Raw genomic sequence first — 17,332 nt, 5'->3', positions numbered from 1 at the left:
ATGTAGACACTCGAATGATGGTGAAATGCCAAGTTCTTAGCTAGGATTGCATGTCAGGCAGTGATACATGGCTTTAGTTGACTGTGGAAAGCCTCCTAAGAGACCTCTAATGCAAACCTTTGGAGGCATCCCTTAAGGTTTAGCTTTTTTCCTTGGCCATCTAAACAGCTGGTTAAAGAAAACTTCTAAGTTATCCTTTACCCTTCAAGATTCCTAAGACTTATTTTCAGAGCAAATGTTCTACCTTGTGCAGTTAAATTCCAGTATCAAGTTCAGGAAGGGAAGAATCCTTTGATAGGAGTTAGAAGATCTGACTGGTAGTGCCTAGTTTACCACCTGTTTATCTGAATATGAACAAGCAGTGTAACCCTGGTCTTTTTCACCTACAAAATGAAAATAGCCGTTGTGCCTTCTACACAGGGATGTATTAAGAATCAGAGATAACAAATGTGAATGTTTTGTAAACTGCCTAAATATGAGGAAGTACATAGTGTGGGTGATCTTGGGGCTCCAGAAAAGCTTTTGGCTTTAAAAAGCCAGGTGAAGGAGGGTTCAACGATTTAAAAAAAAAGTGAACCACAGACCAGATGATAATGTGTGTGGTACCAGGAATGGCAAGATCACTGTAAAAACAAGCTTTAGGAGAAGAGATTCCGTAGAGGGTCTATCAAGATGTGAAACTTAAGGAAAAAAAAATAGTTGGAATACCTTAGAATGTAAAACTATTACTTTCATATTGGGTTCCATGGTAACCCACATCTTAGTTGTACGTCATGCTTGCTAAGACACCTGTTCCTGTGCTGTAGCAATCTCTACATAAGGTCTAGGTGTCTGGTTTTTATGCCCCAGATGACTTGTAAACTAAATTGTGAGGACTAGTAGCTTAGAGGCAAAATTCAGCTTCATCTAGGAGGTACCATGGTGGTGTAGAAAAGGAAGGATTTTATGGTTACTCTAGGTTCAAATCCCAGTTCCATTTCTAAGCTGAATGCTCTTGGACACATGACTTAACATCTGATTAATTTCCTTCTGCCTCATAGGATCATTATATGAATGAAATACACTTTGCCAGGCACTGGATGATTAGTAGTCTCCACAAGCTGCTGCCATGGTATGGAGCTAGAATCAATCTGTCCTAAATGCTTCCTAAACTGGGCAAGACCACTGCAGTCACTTGCTGGTTCTAGCCATGAGTGTGAGTAGCTGAGCAGGCCTCTGCCAAGCTTATGACCAGGGCCTGTTGCTTTGCTCAGTTCTCTCCACTGTCCCAGAATTTTGGTACCTCCAGCTCTGTGTGGACTGTAAAGCGGCTTCCCTTGACTCTAGTGAGCACAGCCTCTGGCCACGATAAATCTGAAAGACTAGCTACACTGATGTCTGTGATCCCAAAATGTTGGGATCACAAGTGTAAGCCACTGTGCCAGGCCTCCACTGCCTCAGTTTCTGTTGTATGTCCTAATTATGTGACTAACTGCATCTACACAGGTGGTTCCAACAAGCATCAGGAAAAATGAACATTTATCACGCAACCCACAGGAAACACAATGCACTAAACTTCCACATAACCACCCAGTAAATGAGAGGACTTCCTAATTACAGCCTCATTTTCAACCATCATCCTCATTCTCAAGTATGAGGAAATGGAATTTCCTTGATCCAGACAGACTCCTAAGGCAAGATTTCTAGTTCCACCTGTTAATAACCAGATGTGTGGTGCTGGTTATGTCACTTCTCATCTCTAAGCCTGCAAAGTCGGGGATAAGACTTGGTTCATCTCTAAAATAGGTCTTTAAATTCTAATGGATTTTATAAGGCGCCCTTCAACTTCCAATTGAGCCTTCCAATCATTTATATTGCTGTGGCAGTGAGCTTAACCAGTGAACCTCTAAATAGGCCATACAGAATGGGCTCTCTTCCAGTTTGATACCAGCGATTTCTTCAACACAGGGAGAAAGTAGCAGAAAATTGGTATTAGTGGGATTTGTGATTATCAGGGCAGTTCCTATTGAAGGTTTTGTTACTGTGTCATGGCTGATTAGACCTGTCTACTCTGGTTTTTGGATAGTCCCCAAGGGCAACTGGGAGGCAAGGGCACAGAAGGGGTAGGAAACAAGAAAAAACATCAGTGCTTTGGACAGCAGAGCCCCTCAGGATAAGAATGAGCTTGATCATATAAAGTAAGAGTTAAAGCCAGCATAGAATGCTTAAAGTTACATTTTACTTTGAGTAAGAGCAGATAATCTAGGATTCATCTGAAAACAGACAGAAGAGCCTCAAGGTTTTCTGAAGTGGATTCCGTCATGGCTCCTCGTGGCTTCTTGGAATTAAAAAACATGGCCACTACCAAGGAAATGAGGAATAATTTTAAAGATGCTTACTTGGAGAAAGAAAGTATACATTGATCTAGAGTGACAGTTCTCCAGCTTAAAAAAAAAAAGTGTTCCTTTTATGTTAACTCAAAATTTTATTTTTGAGACAGGGTCTCACTCCTGCACAGGCTGGAGTACAGTGGTACAAACATAGCTCACTGCAGTCTTGACCTGGGCTCAAGCTATCCTCCTGCCACAGCCTCCTGAATAGCTGGGACTACAGGTGCGCATCACCACACCTGGCTTGTTTTTAAATTTTTTGTAGAGACAAGGTTCTCACCATATTACCCAGGCTGGTCACAAATTCCTGGACTCATGCAATCCTCCTGCTTCAGCCTCCCAAAATGTTGGGATCACAAGTGTAAGCCACTGTGCCAGGCCTCAAAATACTAAAATAAATGACCAAAAAAAAAAAAAATCAGCTGGTTGCAGTGGCTCACACCTATAATCCTAGCACATTAGGAGGTAGAGGCGGGAGGATCGCTTGAGCCCAGGAGTTACAGACCAGCCTGAGCAACAAAGACCCCATCTCTACAATAAATACAAAAATTAGTGGGCTGGGCACGGTGGCTCACGCCTGTAATCCCAGCACTTTGGTAGGCCAGCAGGCAGACCACGAGGTCAGGAGTTTGAGACCAGCCTGGCCAGCATGGTGAAACCCCATCTCTACTAAAAATACAAAAAAAAAATTAGCCCGGCATGGTGGTGCACACCTGTATTCCCAGCTACTCGGGAGGCTGAGGCAGAAGAATTGCTTGAACCCAGGAGGCGGAGGTTGCAGTGAGCCGAGATCATGCCACTGTACTCCAGTCTAGGTGACAGAGCGAGACTCCGTCTCAACAAAAAAAAAAAAGCTAGGCATGGTGGTGTGTGCCTGTAGTCCCAGCTACTTGAGAGGCTGATGTGGGAGGATCACGTGAGCTAGGGAGGCAGAGGTTGCAGTGAGCCAAGATCATGCCACTGCACTGCAGCCTGGATGACAGACTGAGACACTGTCTCCAAAATTTAAAAAAAAAAAAAAGTTAGTTTAGAATATGCTTCTTCCAGTTACACATGGCCCATTGGAAAAGAGCTAACAATTATCTGTAAGAGGAGTGAGACAAGATGCTGACTTTGGGGCAGAGTGAAGCAAATAAGCAGTCTTTTGCATGACGAGAGACTTGAGGAAGATACAGAGGATGGCAGTGCATTTAGGGTTTAATTTAGGCTGCAGCTTGGGGAAGAAAATCAGTGGTCATCACTGCCTTTTGTCCACACTGTATCACTAAGCAAAGCTCCTGAGAACAAACTGCTGGGATAGTCCTGACCCTCTCTTGGAGTGGATGAATTCTAGGGACAGGTGCCATAAGGAAAGGCTGCAACCCCCACAACAGAAAATACATATTTATTATAAAATAAAGTTAGTTTCATGAAGAGAGTAGAAAAATAACACTATGAGCTACTAAAAAAGTTCTGGAACTCAGTCTCCGAGGATTGGGGTGAGAGGCTTTCACATCACTCTGGAAACCCACCAACATGAGGCTCTCCGTGCTCATGTGGGACAGGTATAGCACAGCTCGTACAGGGAGCATGTGGCTCAGGTCCTGCTTGAAGCCCAAGGAGCCTAGATGGTCCACACGAGATGCTCTGGCCACGGTGATCAAGGAGGAGAACTTGAGGTCAGCAGGGGACTGGTTCTGAGAAGGGGCAGGATGGGAATAACCTTGCCCATCCCTATACTGGAGTGTAGAAGAGTCTCTTGGGCTGATGGTCCTGGTTTAGAAGATGGTATCCACTGGCCTTATGCTGAGTTGCTTGCCCAAATGTCTGTGCTGAAGAAAAGCCACACAGCGTTTCTCAGGACAACTTGCCCCACCAATTCTCACTGGTGTGGCTAAAGTACCAGAAGCAATATGTGTGGTGTCAGCCTGATGGGCTGCTGGCTGAAATTCTGTACTTCAAATCCTGTCCATACTGATGGCAGAAAGAAAGAAAATGTTAAAAAGACCAGTGAATGAGAGCAGCTGGCCTCGACTGTTCTATATTCCAAGCCTCCTGGCCCCAAAGGATAGGGAGAGTATCTTCCCTGAGTGGGAAACGATCTACCTACCCTAAATAGGAAAGGCAATCCCATAGCCACCCCTTCCTCCCTCTAGAAAAAAGTCTTCTAGACCCCTTAGGCTTCAGAAGAATACTGAATCCCTCCCTGGGATGGGAACCCAACCCTCTAGTGATGAGAAATGGTCCCTCAGCAGCAGTACCTGGAGAAAGCAGCCAAGGTGAGCACCTCAAGTAAAAGCTCTGAGCCACAGAAGAAGAGCAAGATGCCATTCATGATGGCTTCCAGGCGGAGTACGTAGGTCTGCAGCAGCAGGTAATAGGAGGCCATCATGGCAGATGGGAAGGTCAAGGCCACGCTAATACTGAGTGGCATCTTTTGTTGGCAGAGGTTTCCCTTTGTACCTGTCAGACACAGCCCATGGAGTCATCTCCAAATGGTCTGCTTTTCCTGGCCCAGGGGAAAGGCGTGGGAGATGTGATGGAATGGCAAGGCACAAAAAATAATCCTGAGTGGGGGTGTGCAGATTTATAAATGGGGTCCCACTGTACTAAAAGTTTGAGGCTTAGGAGAGCTACAAGATTAAAGTCACTTAATCCAGAGGTCCTGCTTCCAGTCTGGTTCCCACTCAAGGGACAATGGGATCTTTATTTGGGAAAAACAAAATTTTTAATTATAAAAATAATATATAATCATTTAAAAATTTTCAATGGCCGGGTGCAGTGGCTCACACCTGTAATCCCAGCGCTTTGGGAGGCCAAGGCAGGTGGATCACAAGGTCAGGAGATGGAGACCATCCTGGCTAACACGGTGAAACCCTATCTCTACTAAAAATACAAAAAAAGTAGCCGGGCGTGGTGGCGGGCGCCTGTAGTCCCAGCTACTCGGGAGGCTGAGGCAGGAGAATGGTGTGAACCCGGGAGGTGGAGCTTGCAGTGAGCAGAGATCACGCCACTGCACTCCAGCCTGGGGAACAAAGCAAGACTCCGTCTCAAAAAAAAAAAAAAAATTTCAACACAGAAAATAATTTTTGAGACTATAGAAAGTGAAAGACCTCCATGTCCCTACACCCTGAAGATTATTAGAGAATGACGTATATTGTTTCAGATTTTTTATACGTATATATTCACATATTACTATTTATTATTATAAAAATAGAAGCATACCCTACATCCTGTTTTGCAACTTATTTTTCCCCCACAAACATTTTTCCACACACATAGCTACCTTAATTTTTTTTTTTTTTTTTTTTAGATAGTGTTTAATTCTGTCACCCAGGCTGGAGTGCAATTGCATCATCATAGCTCACTGCAGCCTCGAACCCCTGGGCTGAAGGGATCTTCCCACTATAGGTACACGTCACTATGCCCAGCTATTTTTTTTTTTTATTTATTGAGACGGAGTTTCTTGTCACCCAGGCTGGAGTGCAATGGAGCGATCTCAGCTCACTTCAACCTCCACCTCCCAGGTACAAGCGATTATCCTGCCTCAGCCTCCCAAGTAGCTGGGATTACAGGTGCCCGCCACCATGCCCAGCTGATTTTCGTATTTTTTAGTAGAGACAGGATTTCACCATGTTGGCCAGGCTGGTCACGAACTCCTGACCTCAGGCAATCCGTTCGCCTCGGCCTCCCACAGTGCTAAGATTACAGGCGTGAGCCACTGCACCTGGCCTTAACTGTTCTTTTTAATTTTTTTTAATTTTTTGAGACAGAGTCTAGCTCTCTCGCCAGGCTAGAGTGCAGTGGTGCAATCTCGGCTCACTGCAACTCCCGCCTCCCGGGCTCAAGTGATTCTCCTGCCTCACCCTCCCGAGTAGCTGGGATTACAGGCACGTGCCACCACACCCAGCTAATTTTTGTATTTTTAGTAGAGACGGGGTTTCATCATGTGGGCCAGGATGGTCTCGATCTCCTGAACTCGTGATCTGCCTGCCCCAGCCTCCCAAAGTGCTGGGATTACAGGCGTGAGCCACCATGCCCAGCAACTGTTCTTTTTTAATGGTTATATACAAGTCCGTTGAATCAGTGCCGTAACTGATTTAACAATCCCGCATGGACAGATGTTTAGTTTGTTTACAGTGTTTTGATGTTACCAAATTTTTGGCAATAAACATTCTCATATAGCTATCTTCGCATATCTGTGGAATTTTTTTTAAATCTAGTTTTAGAAGTGAAATTGTTGGAGCTAACAGTAAAATATTACACAGTAATAACTATTACCCAAGAGTTGTACTAAATTAAATTACCACAAAAGTGTATAACAACCTGTTCCCCACACCCTAATACTGGGTGTTATAAATCTTTCTTTGCCAGTCTGATGGGTAAAAAATGTTACTTTGTTTCAATTTGATTTTTATTAGCGAGTTTGAGCATCTTGTCAAGTTTTACTGGTTCTCTGTAATTATTTTTACATGAACTGCCTATTAATGTCCCTTACCAATTTTTTTTTTTTTTTTGAGTCTCACTTTGTCGCCCAGGCTAGAGTGCAGTGGGCGATCTTGGCTCACTGCAACCTCTGCCTCCTGGGTTCAAGCGATTCTACTGCCTCAGCCTCCCAAGTAGCTGGGATTACAGGCGCGCGCCACCACACCCAGCTAATTTTTGTATTTTTAGTAGAGACGGCCACCATGTTGGCCAAGCTGGTCTCAAACTCTTCACCTCAAGTGATCCACCCACCTCGGCCTCCCAAAGTGCTGGGATTACAGACGTGAGCCACTGCACCCAGCCAATTTTTAAAGTTATTTTGTCTTTTCCTTAGTGATTTATGTGAGCCTTCTTTTATCCTTTCTTATATGTTGCAAGTAATTTTGTTCCTAAGTTTGTGCTTTAACGTTGGTTTCAGAGATGACATATTCTAACAAATAAGGGTTTTGCTCTGTATTTCTGGGGTTATAAAACTTGTCCTACAGGCCAGGCATGTTGGCTCACGCCTGTAATCCCAGCACCTTGGGGAGGCCAAGGCAGGAAGATTGCTTGAGGCCAGGAGCTTCAGACCAGCCTGGGCAACAAGGCAAGACACTGTCTCTACAAAAAACACAAAATTAGCCAGGTATGATGTCGCACACCTGTGGTCCCAGCTATTCAGGAGGCTGAAGTTGGAGGACTGCTTGAGCCCAGGGCTTCAAGGCTGCTGTGAGCTATGATCGTACCACTGTACTACAGCCTAGGTGACAGAATGAGACCCTGTCTCAAATAAATAAATGTTTAAAAAACAAAATCTGGCCAGGTATGATGGCTCACACCTATAATCCCAGCACTTTGGGAGGCCAAGGCGGGTGGATCATGAGGTCAGGAGATCGAGACCATCCTAGCCAACATGGTGAAACTCTATCTCTACTAAAAATATAAAAACTTGCCGGGCATGGTGGCAGGCGCCTGCAGTCCCAGCTACTCAGGAGGCTGAGGCAGGAGAATTGCTTGAACTCAGGAGGCGGAGGCTGCAGTGAGCCGAGATCGTGCCACTGCACTCCAGCCTGGGTGACACAGCGAGACTCTGTCTCCAAAAAAAAAAAAAAAAAAATCCGGCCAGGCGCGGTGGCTCACCCCTGTAATCCCAGCACTTTGGGAGGCCCAGGCAGGTGGATCACGAGGTCAGGAGATCGAGACCTTCCTGGCTAACACGGTGAAACTCCGTCTCTACCAAAAATAAAAAAAAAAAAATTAGCAGGCATGGTGGCGGGCGCCTGTAGTCCCAGCTACTCAGGAGGCTGAGGCAGGAGAATGGTGTGAACCCAGGAGGTGGAGCTTGCAGTGGGCCCAGATGGTGCCACTGCACTCCAGCCCGGGTGACAGAGTGAGACTCCATCTCAAAAAAAAAAAAAAAATCCGACCAGGTGCAGTGGCCCACATTTGTAATCCCACCACCTTGGGAGGCCGACACAGGCAGATCACAAGGTCAAGAGATCGAGACCATCCTGGCCAACATGGTGAAACCCTGTCTCTATTAAAAATACAAAAATTAGCTGGGAGCAGTGGTGCACGCCTGTAATCCCAGCTACTCGGGAGGCTGAGGCAGGAGAATCGCTTGATCCCGGGAGGCAGAGATTGCAGTGATCCGAGATCGTGCCATTGCACTCCAGCCTGGGGACAGAGCGAGACTCCATCTCAAAAAAAAAAAAACCAAAAAACAAAAAACAAAAAACTCCTACAGAGATCCTTATTCAGAGAATTGTTAGGGATCTTAGTACTGATCTGTACAGGATACACTGCCTGCCCTGACATGGAGTTACAACTGAACCTATTCCCCTAAGAATACTAGTGAGAAGAACCAAGCACTCCTCTTGCAGTTAGGCAGCTGGGAAGGAATCATCTAATATCCCATTCTATTGCCCATCTCTAGCCTTACAGAGCAACAAACAGGTAAATCTTGACCCAATGTATGAAGCAGCAACTTGAAACTTCAGAGACGGAGTAATAGGATATACAGATCCAGTCTCTGATAGTCAACCTAGGTTATGTACTTTTCTTGTTAATCAAGTTACAGATACCAGCTTGTCTCATAAGGAGTGGAAATATTCTCTGGACAACACTCACCAAAAAACAGGCGAATTACTTCAATTCCAAGATAAAGGAGGAGCATCACCACATCCAGTACTAGGTTAGCTGTTGGATATGGTAGCAGGACACCTGCCAATACAAAAGCCAGAGTTTGCGAACAGCATATAACAGCACCCACAAGAACTGCCACACACTTGGGAAAAAAGAGGACATCAGTCTCAGCTTTCCATGAACTAGTTAGTGAGATGTGGGCATTATTACAGCAGCAGGATACATAAACTCACAATGCGACTCAGGCTCATTATTATGGTGTTTTACTCCTAACTCCAAAAGTCTCTGGGGACTCCACTCTCCAAAATGATTGGATGTACATGGGTACACAGGCCACTGAATAGTTTCTAAGGGTCACCAGTGGGCTTACAGTGGAGCTCAGCAAAGAGCAGTGATGTGGGCAGAGTCAGAATGGAGAAGCCCACATTTCTCAAACTCAAGAAATTCTTGCTGAGGGGCTGCCTATGGAATCATACTCAAAGAAGCCATCTGATGAGGAGGCCTGCCTTGCAGCGACAAAGAACTGCAGGGGGCAGAAAAGAACGGAAAATAAGAAGGTTCTTGGTAGGAATTGGCTCTGAGCTGAAGTGGGGAAGGGATGCTGTCGTCAAGCCCCAAGCCTTCCTTACCTTTATACAGAAATATGAAAAGTTCCAGCAGGAAATAGGTAGCATTATACCACCCGTTCAGAAAGAACAGGATTTCCAGCGGGGTGGAGGACAACCGTTTACCTGAAAAAGGAGCACAGAGAAGTGGGATGGGCCGGAAGGCAGCTCCCTCTCTGCTCGTATGGGTTGGTGTCTAACTTTGGGGAAACTAGACGCTGCAACTAATGGGACCGGCCACTCAGGGGCACTTCTGGTTGCTGATAATGAGGGGGCGAGGGTACGGGGGTGGGAGTGGAGGGGGCTTCCCTCGTTTCCTAGGAATCACCGTGAAACTCGACTCTTCGGCTTCAGGAATAAAAGTCAAGAGGTAACTCGCAGCTGACAGACATCTCAAAGATCTCACTCTGTCACTATTTGGGAGGGGAAGTTGGGGCGCGGAGACCAACAGATTCGCACCTGAGCCAGCCTAGAAGTGGCCCAGCCAAGGATCTGCGTTTATTTGACCCGCGCACCTTGAGACCTTCAGGCACCCAGGGTGGGCGGGACCGCGGAAGCCGGCTTTGGACCAGGGAGGCGCGACGTCCCTAACGCTAGAGAATGGAGGGTTTAGGTCAAGCTCTGGGACAGAGGTGGGAGGGAGCGACCGAAGGGAAAGGGACCAGCGACTCACACACCTCCGGAATCTCACCTCGCGGCGCCATCTTCAGTCCCCGTGGCAGCATACGCTGCCACAGCGGCTCCCGGAGCAGCGCGGCGCTGCCGGAAACAGGGACGAAGCGGCCTGGGTTTCCGGCCCCTCTGCCCGCCCGCCCGCGGCACTCTGTGGTCACCCGGAGCTGGACGAGCTCGGGCCTGGCCGCAAATGGCCCTCGCTCGGATGTCCCCTCTCCAGACCTAAGGGATAACGGTGACCACCCACGACGCCGTCGTCTGCAGGACCTCAGGGGTGCGGGGGAGGACCTTGGAGGCTCTCAGACTACCGGGCGTTGGGCGGAAGTGGCCAGTTGTGATAGTGTTACCAGGAGATTGGCAAATAGGTCCTACTCCCACGATTCTCTTTTTTCAACGGAAGACAAGAAAAGGTGTGAGCGACGGATCTCTGCAAATGCAGGGTGGAGTTAGCATTGGTCTTTTCTGCGGCCGATTTACCTACCAGGTAGAGACACGAGGGAAATAGAGCGTCCTTTCCAGGAACACACATAAATAAAATGAAACGAGTCACCACGCGATCCATAAAGTGGTGCAGTGGGAGCTGAGAGGACAAAGTGCTCCCAGGTGGAGATCTAAGTTAGTTTCCAAGAGACGGCCTGTGAGCTGGGCTTCAAAGCCTGCCTGATTCGGATTTGCAGCGGTAAAAGCGTGTTGCTGGCCGGGCTTAGTGGCTCACGCCTGTAATCCCAGCACTTTGGGAGGCCGAGGTGATGGATCACCTGAGGTCAGGAGTTCGAAATCAGCCTGGCCAACATGGCGAAACCCCGTCTCTACTAAAAATACAAAAATTAGTCGGGCGTACTGGCGCGCGCCAGTAGTTACAGCTACTTGGGAGGCTGAGGTAGGAGAATCGCTCGAACGCGGGAGGCGGAGGTTGCAGTGAGCTGAGATCGCGCCACCGCACTCCAGCCTGGGCGACAGTGAGACTCTGTGTCAAAAACAAAAAACAAAAAACAGAAAACTGTGTTGCTGCAGGCAGGGGAGTGCAAAAAGAAGGGTTTTGAGAGGACTCAGGTTGACTTGACTTGGCTGTTAGCCCGTTGTCAATCAGGGTAAAGCAGGAAACAGATGGCACGCTCCAACCAGGTAGCCTGAGGAAGGTGACTAAGCTTTATTTTATTTATTTCATTTTATTTTTGAGACGGAGTTTTGCTCTTGTAACCCAGGCTGGAGTGCAATGGCGCTATCTCTGGTCACTGCAACCTCTGCCTCCTGGGTTCAAGCGATTCTCCAGTCTCAGCCTCCCAAGTAGCTGGGATTACAGGTGCCCCCCACCACACCCGGCTAAATTTTTTTGCATTTTTAGTAGAGACGGGGTTTCACCATGTTGGCCAGGCTGGTCTGGAACTCCTGACCTCAGGTGACCCGCCCCCCTCCGCCTCCCAAAGTGCTGGGATTACAGGTGTGATTAATGCCCCCGGCCAAGAGTGACTAAGCTTTAAGCAAAGTGCTGTACCCCTGGCTAATTGGAATGGGGTGGGGCGGTAATTGTTACTTCTAGGCTTAAAAGGGAAGGGCCTGAAACAATTCCCTGAAGCTGGAGAGTAATATGTGCATAGAAGGCCTCCCACTAGGAACCCTCACACTCTAGGAGGCTAGTGGATAAATATAGCAGGGACCTCCATTTCCCTTCTCCCGTCTCTGATCTCTGCTTATGTCTCCCGCTGACACAACTTAACTGCAAGCTGGAGGGCAAGGAAGCCCTTTAGGGTAAGTAGGAAAGCGCAGAGCACAGAGGTTAAGGTGGAAAGGGATCCAGATCCTGCTTCCCCATCTTCGCTGCCTGCAAGACAAGAGACATTAGACAAGTTCCTGCTCTTGTGAGCCTGATATGGAAAGAAAGTGGGCCAGCTGCACCGGGCGCGGTGGCTCACACCTGTAATCCCAGCACTTTGGGAGGCTGAGGCGGGTGGATCACTTGAGGTCAGGAATTCAAGACCAGCCTGACCAACATGGTGAAACCCCATCTCTACTAAAAATACAAAATTAGCCGGGCATGATGGCACATGCCTCTAATCCCAGCTACTTGGGGGGCTGAGGCATAAGAATCGCTTGAACCTGGGAGGCGGAGGTTGCAGTGAGCTGAGACCAAGCCATTGCACTCCAGCCTGGGCAACAAGAGTGAAACTATGTCTCAAAAGAAAAAGAAAGAAAGTGGGCCAGCTGCTTGTTTTTGTAAATAAAAGTTCTTTGGAGAACGTCATCATGGTCACTTACTTACATGTTATTATATATTGCAGCTTTCATGCTATTATGGCAATGTTAAGTAGTTGCAACAGAGACCACATGGCCCACAGCCTTAAATACCATCTGACCCTTTAAGAAAAAAGTTGGCTAATCTATGTCAGAGTATGCCACAACTTCATAGATGCCAAAAGCTGACAGTGAGGCCAAATTACTGATGGCAAACAGCAGGAACATCAGCATGGCAACCTGGGGGCCCCCTGCTCCCAAGTCCTATGAGTGACACAATGACCCCAGATGGTGCTGCACTCAAGGAGTAATGCCACAGCTTGGGGGAGCCCAGAGCCAAAGGCTCAGTACCCTTTTTAGCAAGCAGCAAATAAAGCCAGGCCCCTTCCACTGGGGAGGGAGAAATTATACTATCATCACACTATAGTCACTTTGGTCTACTTAATTGCTTGTGTGCTCAGTATCAGGAGACAGACTTACTGGTTTGACATAGTAAGAACATGCAGGGATGCTTAGGACCCATGCAAGACTGTCCCAACAGCCAGTGCCCTTGCTAAATTGATTATTTCTAGGAGGCTTGTTATGTACATGATCACATCATCAGTAAATAAAGACATTTTTACTTCTTCCTTCTCAATCTCTATACCTTCAATTTCTTTTTCTTGCCTTATTGCACTGGCCAGGACTGGCAGTGTAATGTTGACTATAAGTGGTGATGATGGATAGTCTTGTCTTGTTCCTAACCTCAGGGGAAGCGTTCAATATCTCACCATTAATATGGTGGCTATAGATTTTTTTTGTAGATACTCTTTATCAGATTAAGAAAGTCCCTTATTATCCTAGTTTGCTAAAAGGCTTATGATATATTTTATTAAGTGTTTTCTCTTAATCTGTTGAGAGGACTATATGATTTTTCTCCTTTATTCTGCTAATATGAATTACATTGATTTTCAGAGGTATGAACAACCATGTCTTCCTGGAAAAAATTAAAAACCCATTTGCTTATGAGACTGTACAGAAAAAACTTAACATAGCAGACCTGAGGCTGCTGTCTTTGGAGAGGCCCAACTGCAAGGTTGACCCTTGCCTGGCGTAAGGGAACTTGGCTTTTGGGAGTGTTCCCACCAGTTTAAAGTGGCTCACAGTGCCTAAACTGTACAAACAATGTGGCTTATGCTAAATACCTGTTCTCCTTCTCAGAGTCTGGAGTTTTGAAACATGTTAGGCAGAGGGTGCCTTCATGATCAGCTCCCAGTAAAAACCTTGGGGGCCGGGTCCAGTGGCTCATGCCTGTAATCCCAGTACTTTGGGAAGCTGAGGCAGGAGGATCAATAGAGCTCAGGAGTTCAAGACCAGCCTGGACAACACAGTGAGACCCTGTCTCTACCCAAACAAAAAAATTTAGCCAGGCATGGTGGTGCACACCTGTAGTCCCAGTTACTTCGGAGGCTGAGGCAGGAAGATTGCTTGAGCCCAAGAGGTAGAGGGAAGAGGCTGCAGTGAACCATAACTGTCTAAAAAAATAAAAATAAAAATAATAAAACTTGGACCCTGAGTCTCAAGTGAGCTTTCCTAGTAGACAACATTGCGCATATGTTATCAGAATTTGTTGCTGGAGGAATGATGAACGTCTTGTGTGATTCCCCCTGAGATAGACCTCTTGGAAGCATGCTGCTAGTTTCTCCTTGACTGTGCCTCATGTATCTTTTCCCTTTGTTGACCTTGCTTTGTATTTCACTGTAATAGATCAGAGGCATGAATACACCTGTATGCTGGGTCCCATAAGTCCTTATAGCAAATCATCCAACCTGGGTGTGATCTTGGAGACCCCTGACACAGATATGTTATCCTTTTTATATGTCACTGGATTTCATTTGCTAATTTTGTTCAGGTTTTACATATGTTCATGAGAGAGATTGGTCTGTAATTTAACTTTGTCAAGGACCTTGTCAAGGGTGGGTATTAAGGTTAAGGTGGCTTCATCCAATAAAGCGAAAGGTATTTCTTCTTTTTCTATTCTCCGGAAGAGATAGTGTAAGCTAGGTAATATTTCTTCTTCAAGTATTTGAAAGAATACACTGATGAAGCCATCTAAACCTAAATTTTTTTTTTGGTGGGGGGGAGTTTAAAATAATGAAATCCCTGTACTATATATAAGAACATTCAGATATTCTACTTCTCGAGTAAGGTTTGGGTGAATTTGTGTTTGCATAAACCTTGAATAAGGTTTGGGTAAATCATTTTGTATACATTTCCAGATGTATTGGTGTGAAGGTTTTCATAACATTCCTCAATTCTTTTTTTTTCTGTATTATAAGTCAGCAGTCAGGCTGGGCGCAGTGGCTCATACCTGTAATCCCAGCACTTTGGGAGGCCAAGGCAGGCGGATCACTTGAGGTCAGGAGTTCAAGACAGCTTGGCCAACATGGTGAAACCCCATTTGTGCTAAAAATACAAAAAAATTAGCCAGGTGTGGTGGCGCATGCCTGTAGTCCCAGCTATTTGGGAGGCTGAGGCAGGAGAATCGCTAGAACCCAGGAGGTGGAGGTTGCAGTGAGCCAAGATCATGCCACTGCACTCCAGCCTGGCAACAGAGCGAGACTCTGTCTAAAGAATAATAATAACTAATTAATTTTTAAAAATTAAAAAAGTCACCAGGCAATCCTTAAATATTACTTAATGGATGTAAGAACTGCAGTGATGTCCCTTTTCTTTCATATTTTTTTCTTCAATAGTTTTGATAGGTGTTTATCAATTTTATTAACGTTTTATTTGTTTTTTATTTTTTTTTATGAGACAGGGTCTCACTCTATCGCCCAGGCTGCAGTGCAGTGGCACGATCTTGGCTCACTGCAACCTCTGCCTCCCAGGCTCAAGCAATTCTCGTGCCTCAGCCTCCTAAGTAGCTGGGACTACAGGCATGCACCACCACACCTGGCTAATTTTTTTTTTGTTTTTGTTTTTTTTTGAGACGGAGTCTTGCTCTGTCGCCCAGGCTGGAGTGAAGTGGTGCGATCTCGGCTCGCTGCAAGCTCCGCCTCCCAGGTTCACGCCCTTCTCCTGCCTCAGCCTCCCGAGTAGCCGACTACAGGCACCCGCCACCACGCCCAGCTAATTTTTTTTGCATTTTTAGTAGAGACGGGGTTTCACCGTGTTAGCCAGGATGGTCTCGATCTCCTGACCTCATGATCCGCCCGCCTCAGCCTCCCAAAGTGCTGGGATTACACGTGTGAGCCACTGCTCCCGGCTTTTTTTTTGTATTTTTAGTAGAGACAGGGTTTTGTCATGATGCCCAGGCTGGTCTCGAACTGGTGAGCTCAGGCAGTCCACCTGCCTCGACCTCCCAAAGTGCTAGGATTACAAGCATGAGCCACCATGCCTGGTTTATTATTATTATTATTATTATTATTATTATTATTATTTTATTTTTTTGAGACAGAGTCTTGCTCTGTCACCCAGGCTAGAGTGCAGTGTGGTGTGATCTCGGCTCACTGCAGCCTCCGCCTCCTGGGTTCAAGCAGTTCTCCTGCTTCAGCCTCCCGAGTAGCTAGGATTACAGGCGCCCACCACTGCGCCCAGCTAATTTTTGTATTTTTAGTAGAGATGGGGTTTCACCATGTTGGCCAGGCTGGTCTCGAACTCCTGACCTCATGATCCACTCACCTCGGCCTCCCAAAGTGCTAGGATTGCAGGTGTGAGCCACCGTGCCCAGCCTTATTAATTTTTTTAAAAACAGCTTTCGACTTTCTTTTTCTTCGTCGTATAAAATTTGTTTTCTATTTTACAAATTTCTGCTCTTTATAATTTCCTTCTTCTTACTTTCTTTAGGTTTTTTGTTTTGTTTTGTTTTGTTTTTGTTTTTGTTTTTTGAGACACAGTCTGACTCTGTTGCCCAGGCTGGAGTGCAGTGGTGCGATCTCAGCTCACTGCAGCCTCCACCTCCTGGGTTCAAAGGAATTCTCCTGTCTTAGCCTCCCAAGTAGCTGAGATTGCAGGTGTGTGCCACCACACCCAGATAATTTTTGTATTTTTAGTGGAGATGAGGTTTCACCATGTTGCCCAGGCTGATCTTGAACTCCTGACCTCAAGTGATCTACCCGCCTCAGCCTCCCAAAGTGCTGGGACTACAGGCATGAGCCACTGCGCCCAGCTGGGTTCAAAGTGTTTTCTAATTTCCCTTATGATTTCTTCTTTGACCCATGGGCTATTTATAAGTGTATTTTATTTTATTTTATTTTATTTTATTTTATTTTATTTTATTTTATTTTATTTATTTTAAGACAGAGTCTCTGTTGCCCACGCTGCGGTGCAATGGTGCGATCTCAGCTCACTGCCACCTGTGCCTTGCAGGCTCAAGCTATTCTCATGCATCAGCCTCCCGAGTAACTGGGGCTACAGGTGCGTGCCACCACGCCTGGCTAATTTTTGTATTTTTAGTAGAGATGGGGTTTTGCCATGTTGCCCAAGCTGGTCTGGAATTCCTGAGCTCGAGTGACATGGTATAGGCGTGAGCCACCGTGCCCGGCCTTATTTAATTTCTGAATATTTAGTGGTTTCCTAGTATGGCAGTTATCAACACTGCCTCAGCTCCAGATTCACTCTCAGTACCTGTTCTGTTCCATGATAACCGGATCGACGCTAAGCATTTATCCCGTACAGTGAGTATAGTGTTAAGCTTTGTCAGCAGAGGGCACTAGAGGGCTATTGCAGAAACAAAGAGGCTCTCCCGGGTTCCAGTGTGCAGCCTTCGGATTTTTCTAAGGAAACCATGGATGTCAACTATGACCGTGATTAGTTACAAAAATGATCAGTTACAAAAACGAGGACTGTAGCAGCGATGCATATTCTTCTTTGCTTCTTACA

The 17,332-nt window shown here is 46.2% G+C and overlaps 1 protein-coding gene across 1 annotated transcript; it reads right to left on the bottom strand.

Moving 5' to 3' along the window:
* Positions 1-3,736: 3,736 nt before the first annotated feature.
* Positions 3,737-11,571, bottom strand: TMEM216 (transmembrane protein 216). The gene is made up of 5 exons (XM_003828448.5): positions 10,254-11,571; positions 9,587-9,688; positions 8,943-9,035; positions 4,610-4,811; positions 3,737-4,322 (listed from the first exon to the last, which is right to left on the bottom strand). Exons 1-5 carry the CDS (start codon positions 10,285-10,287, stop codon positions 4,307-4,309), a joined length of 447 nt encoding a protein of 148 aa, XP_003828496.1. The 5' UTR covers positions 10,288-11,571; the 3' UTR covers positions 3,737-4,306.
* Positions 11,572-17,332: the final 5,761 nt, after the last annotated feature.

The sequence above is a fragment of the Pan paniscus genome, chromosome 9 (genome assembly GCF_029289425.2).
Source record: "Pan paniscus chromosome 9, NHGRI_mPanPan1-v2.0_pri, whole genome shotgun sequence".
In the NCBI taxonomy this organism is placed as follows: domain Eukaryota; kingdom Metazoa; phylum Chordata; class Mammalia; order Primates; family Hominidae; genus Pan; species Pan paniscus.
This window is presented reverse-complemented; position numbering and strand designations above follow the sequence as displayed.

Bases quoted from the DNA above. Each gene is read 5' to 3' on its own strand.
- TMEM216 (XM_003828448.5), bottom strand. From the start codon at position 10,287: ATGCTGCCACGGGGACTGAAGATGGCGCCGCGAG. The intron at 9,689-10,253 runs GTGAGATTCCGG...CTCCTTTTTCAG, and splicing joins ACTGAAGATGGCGCCGCGAG to GTAAACGGTTGTCCTCCACC. The intron at 9,036-9,586 runs GTAAGGAAGGCT...TTGTATTGGCAG, and splicing joins TTTCATATTTCTGTATAAAG to GTGTCCTGCTACCATATCCA.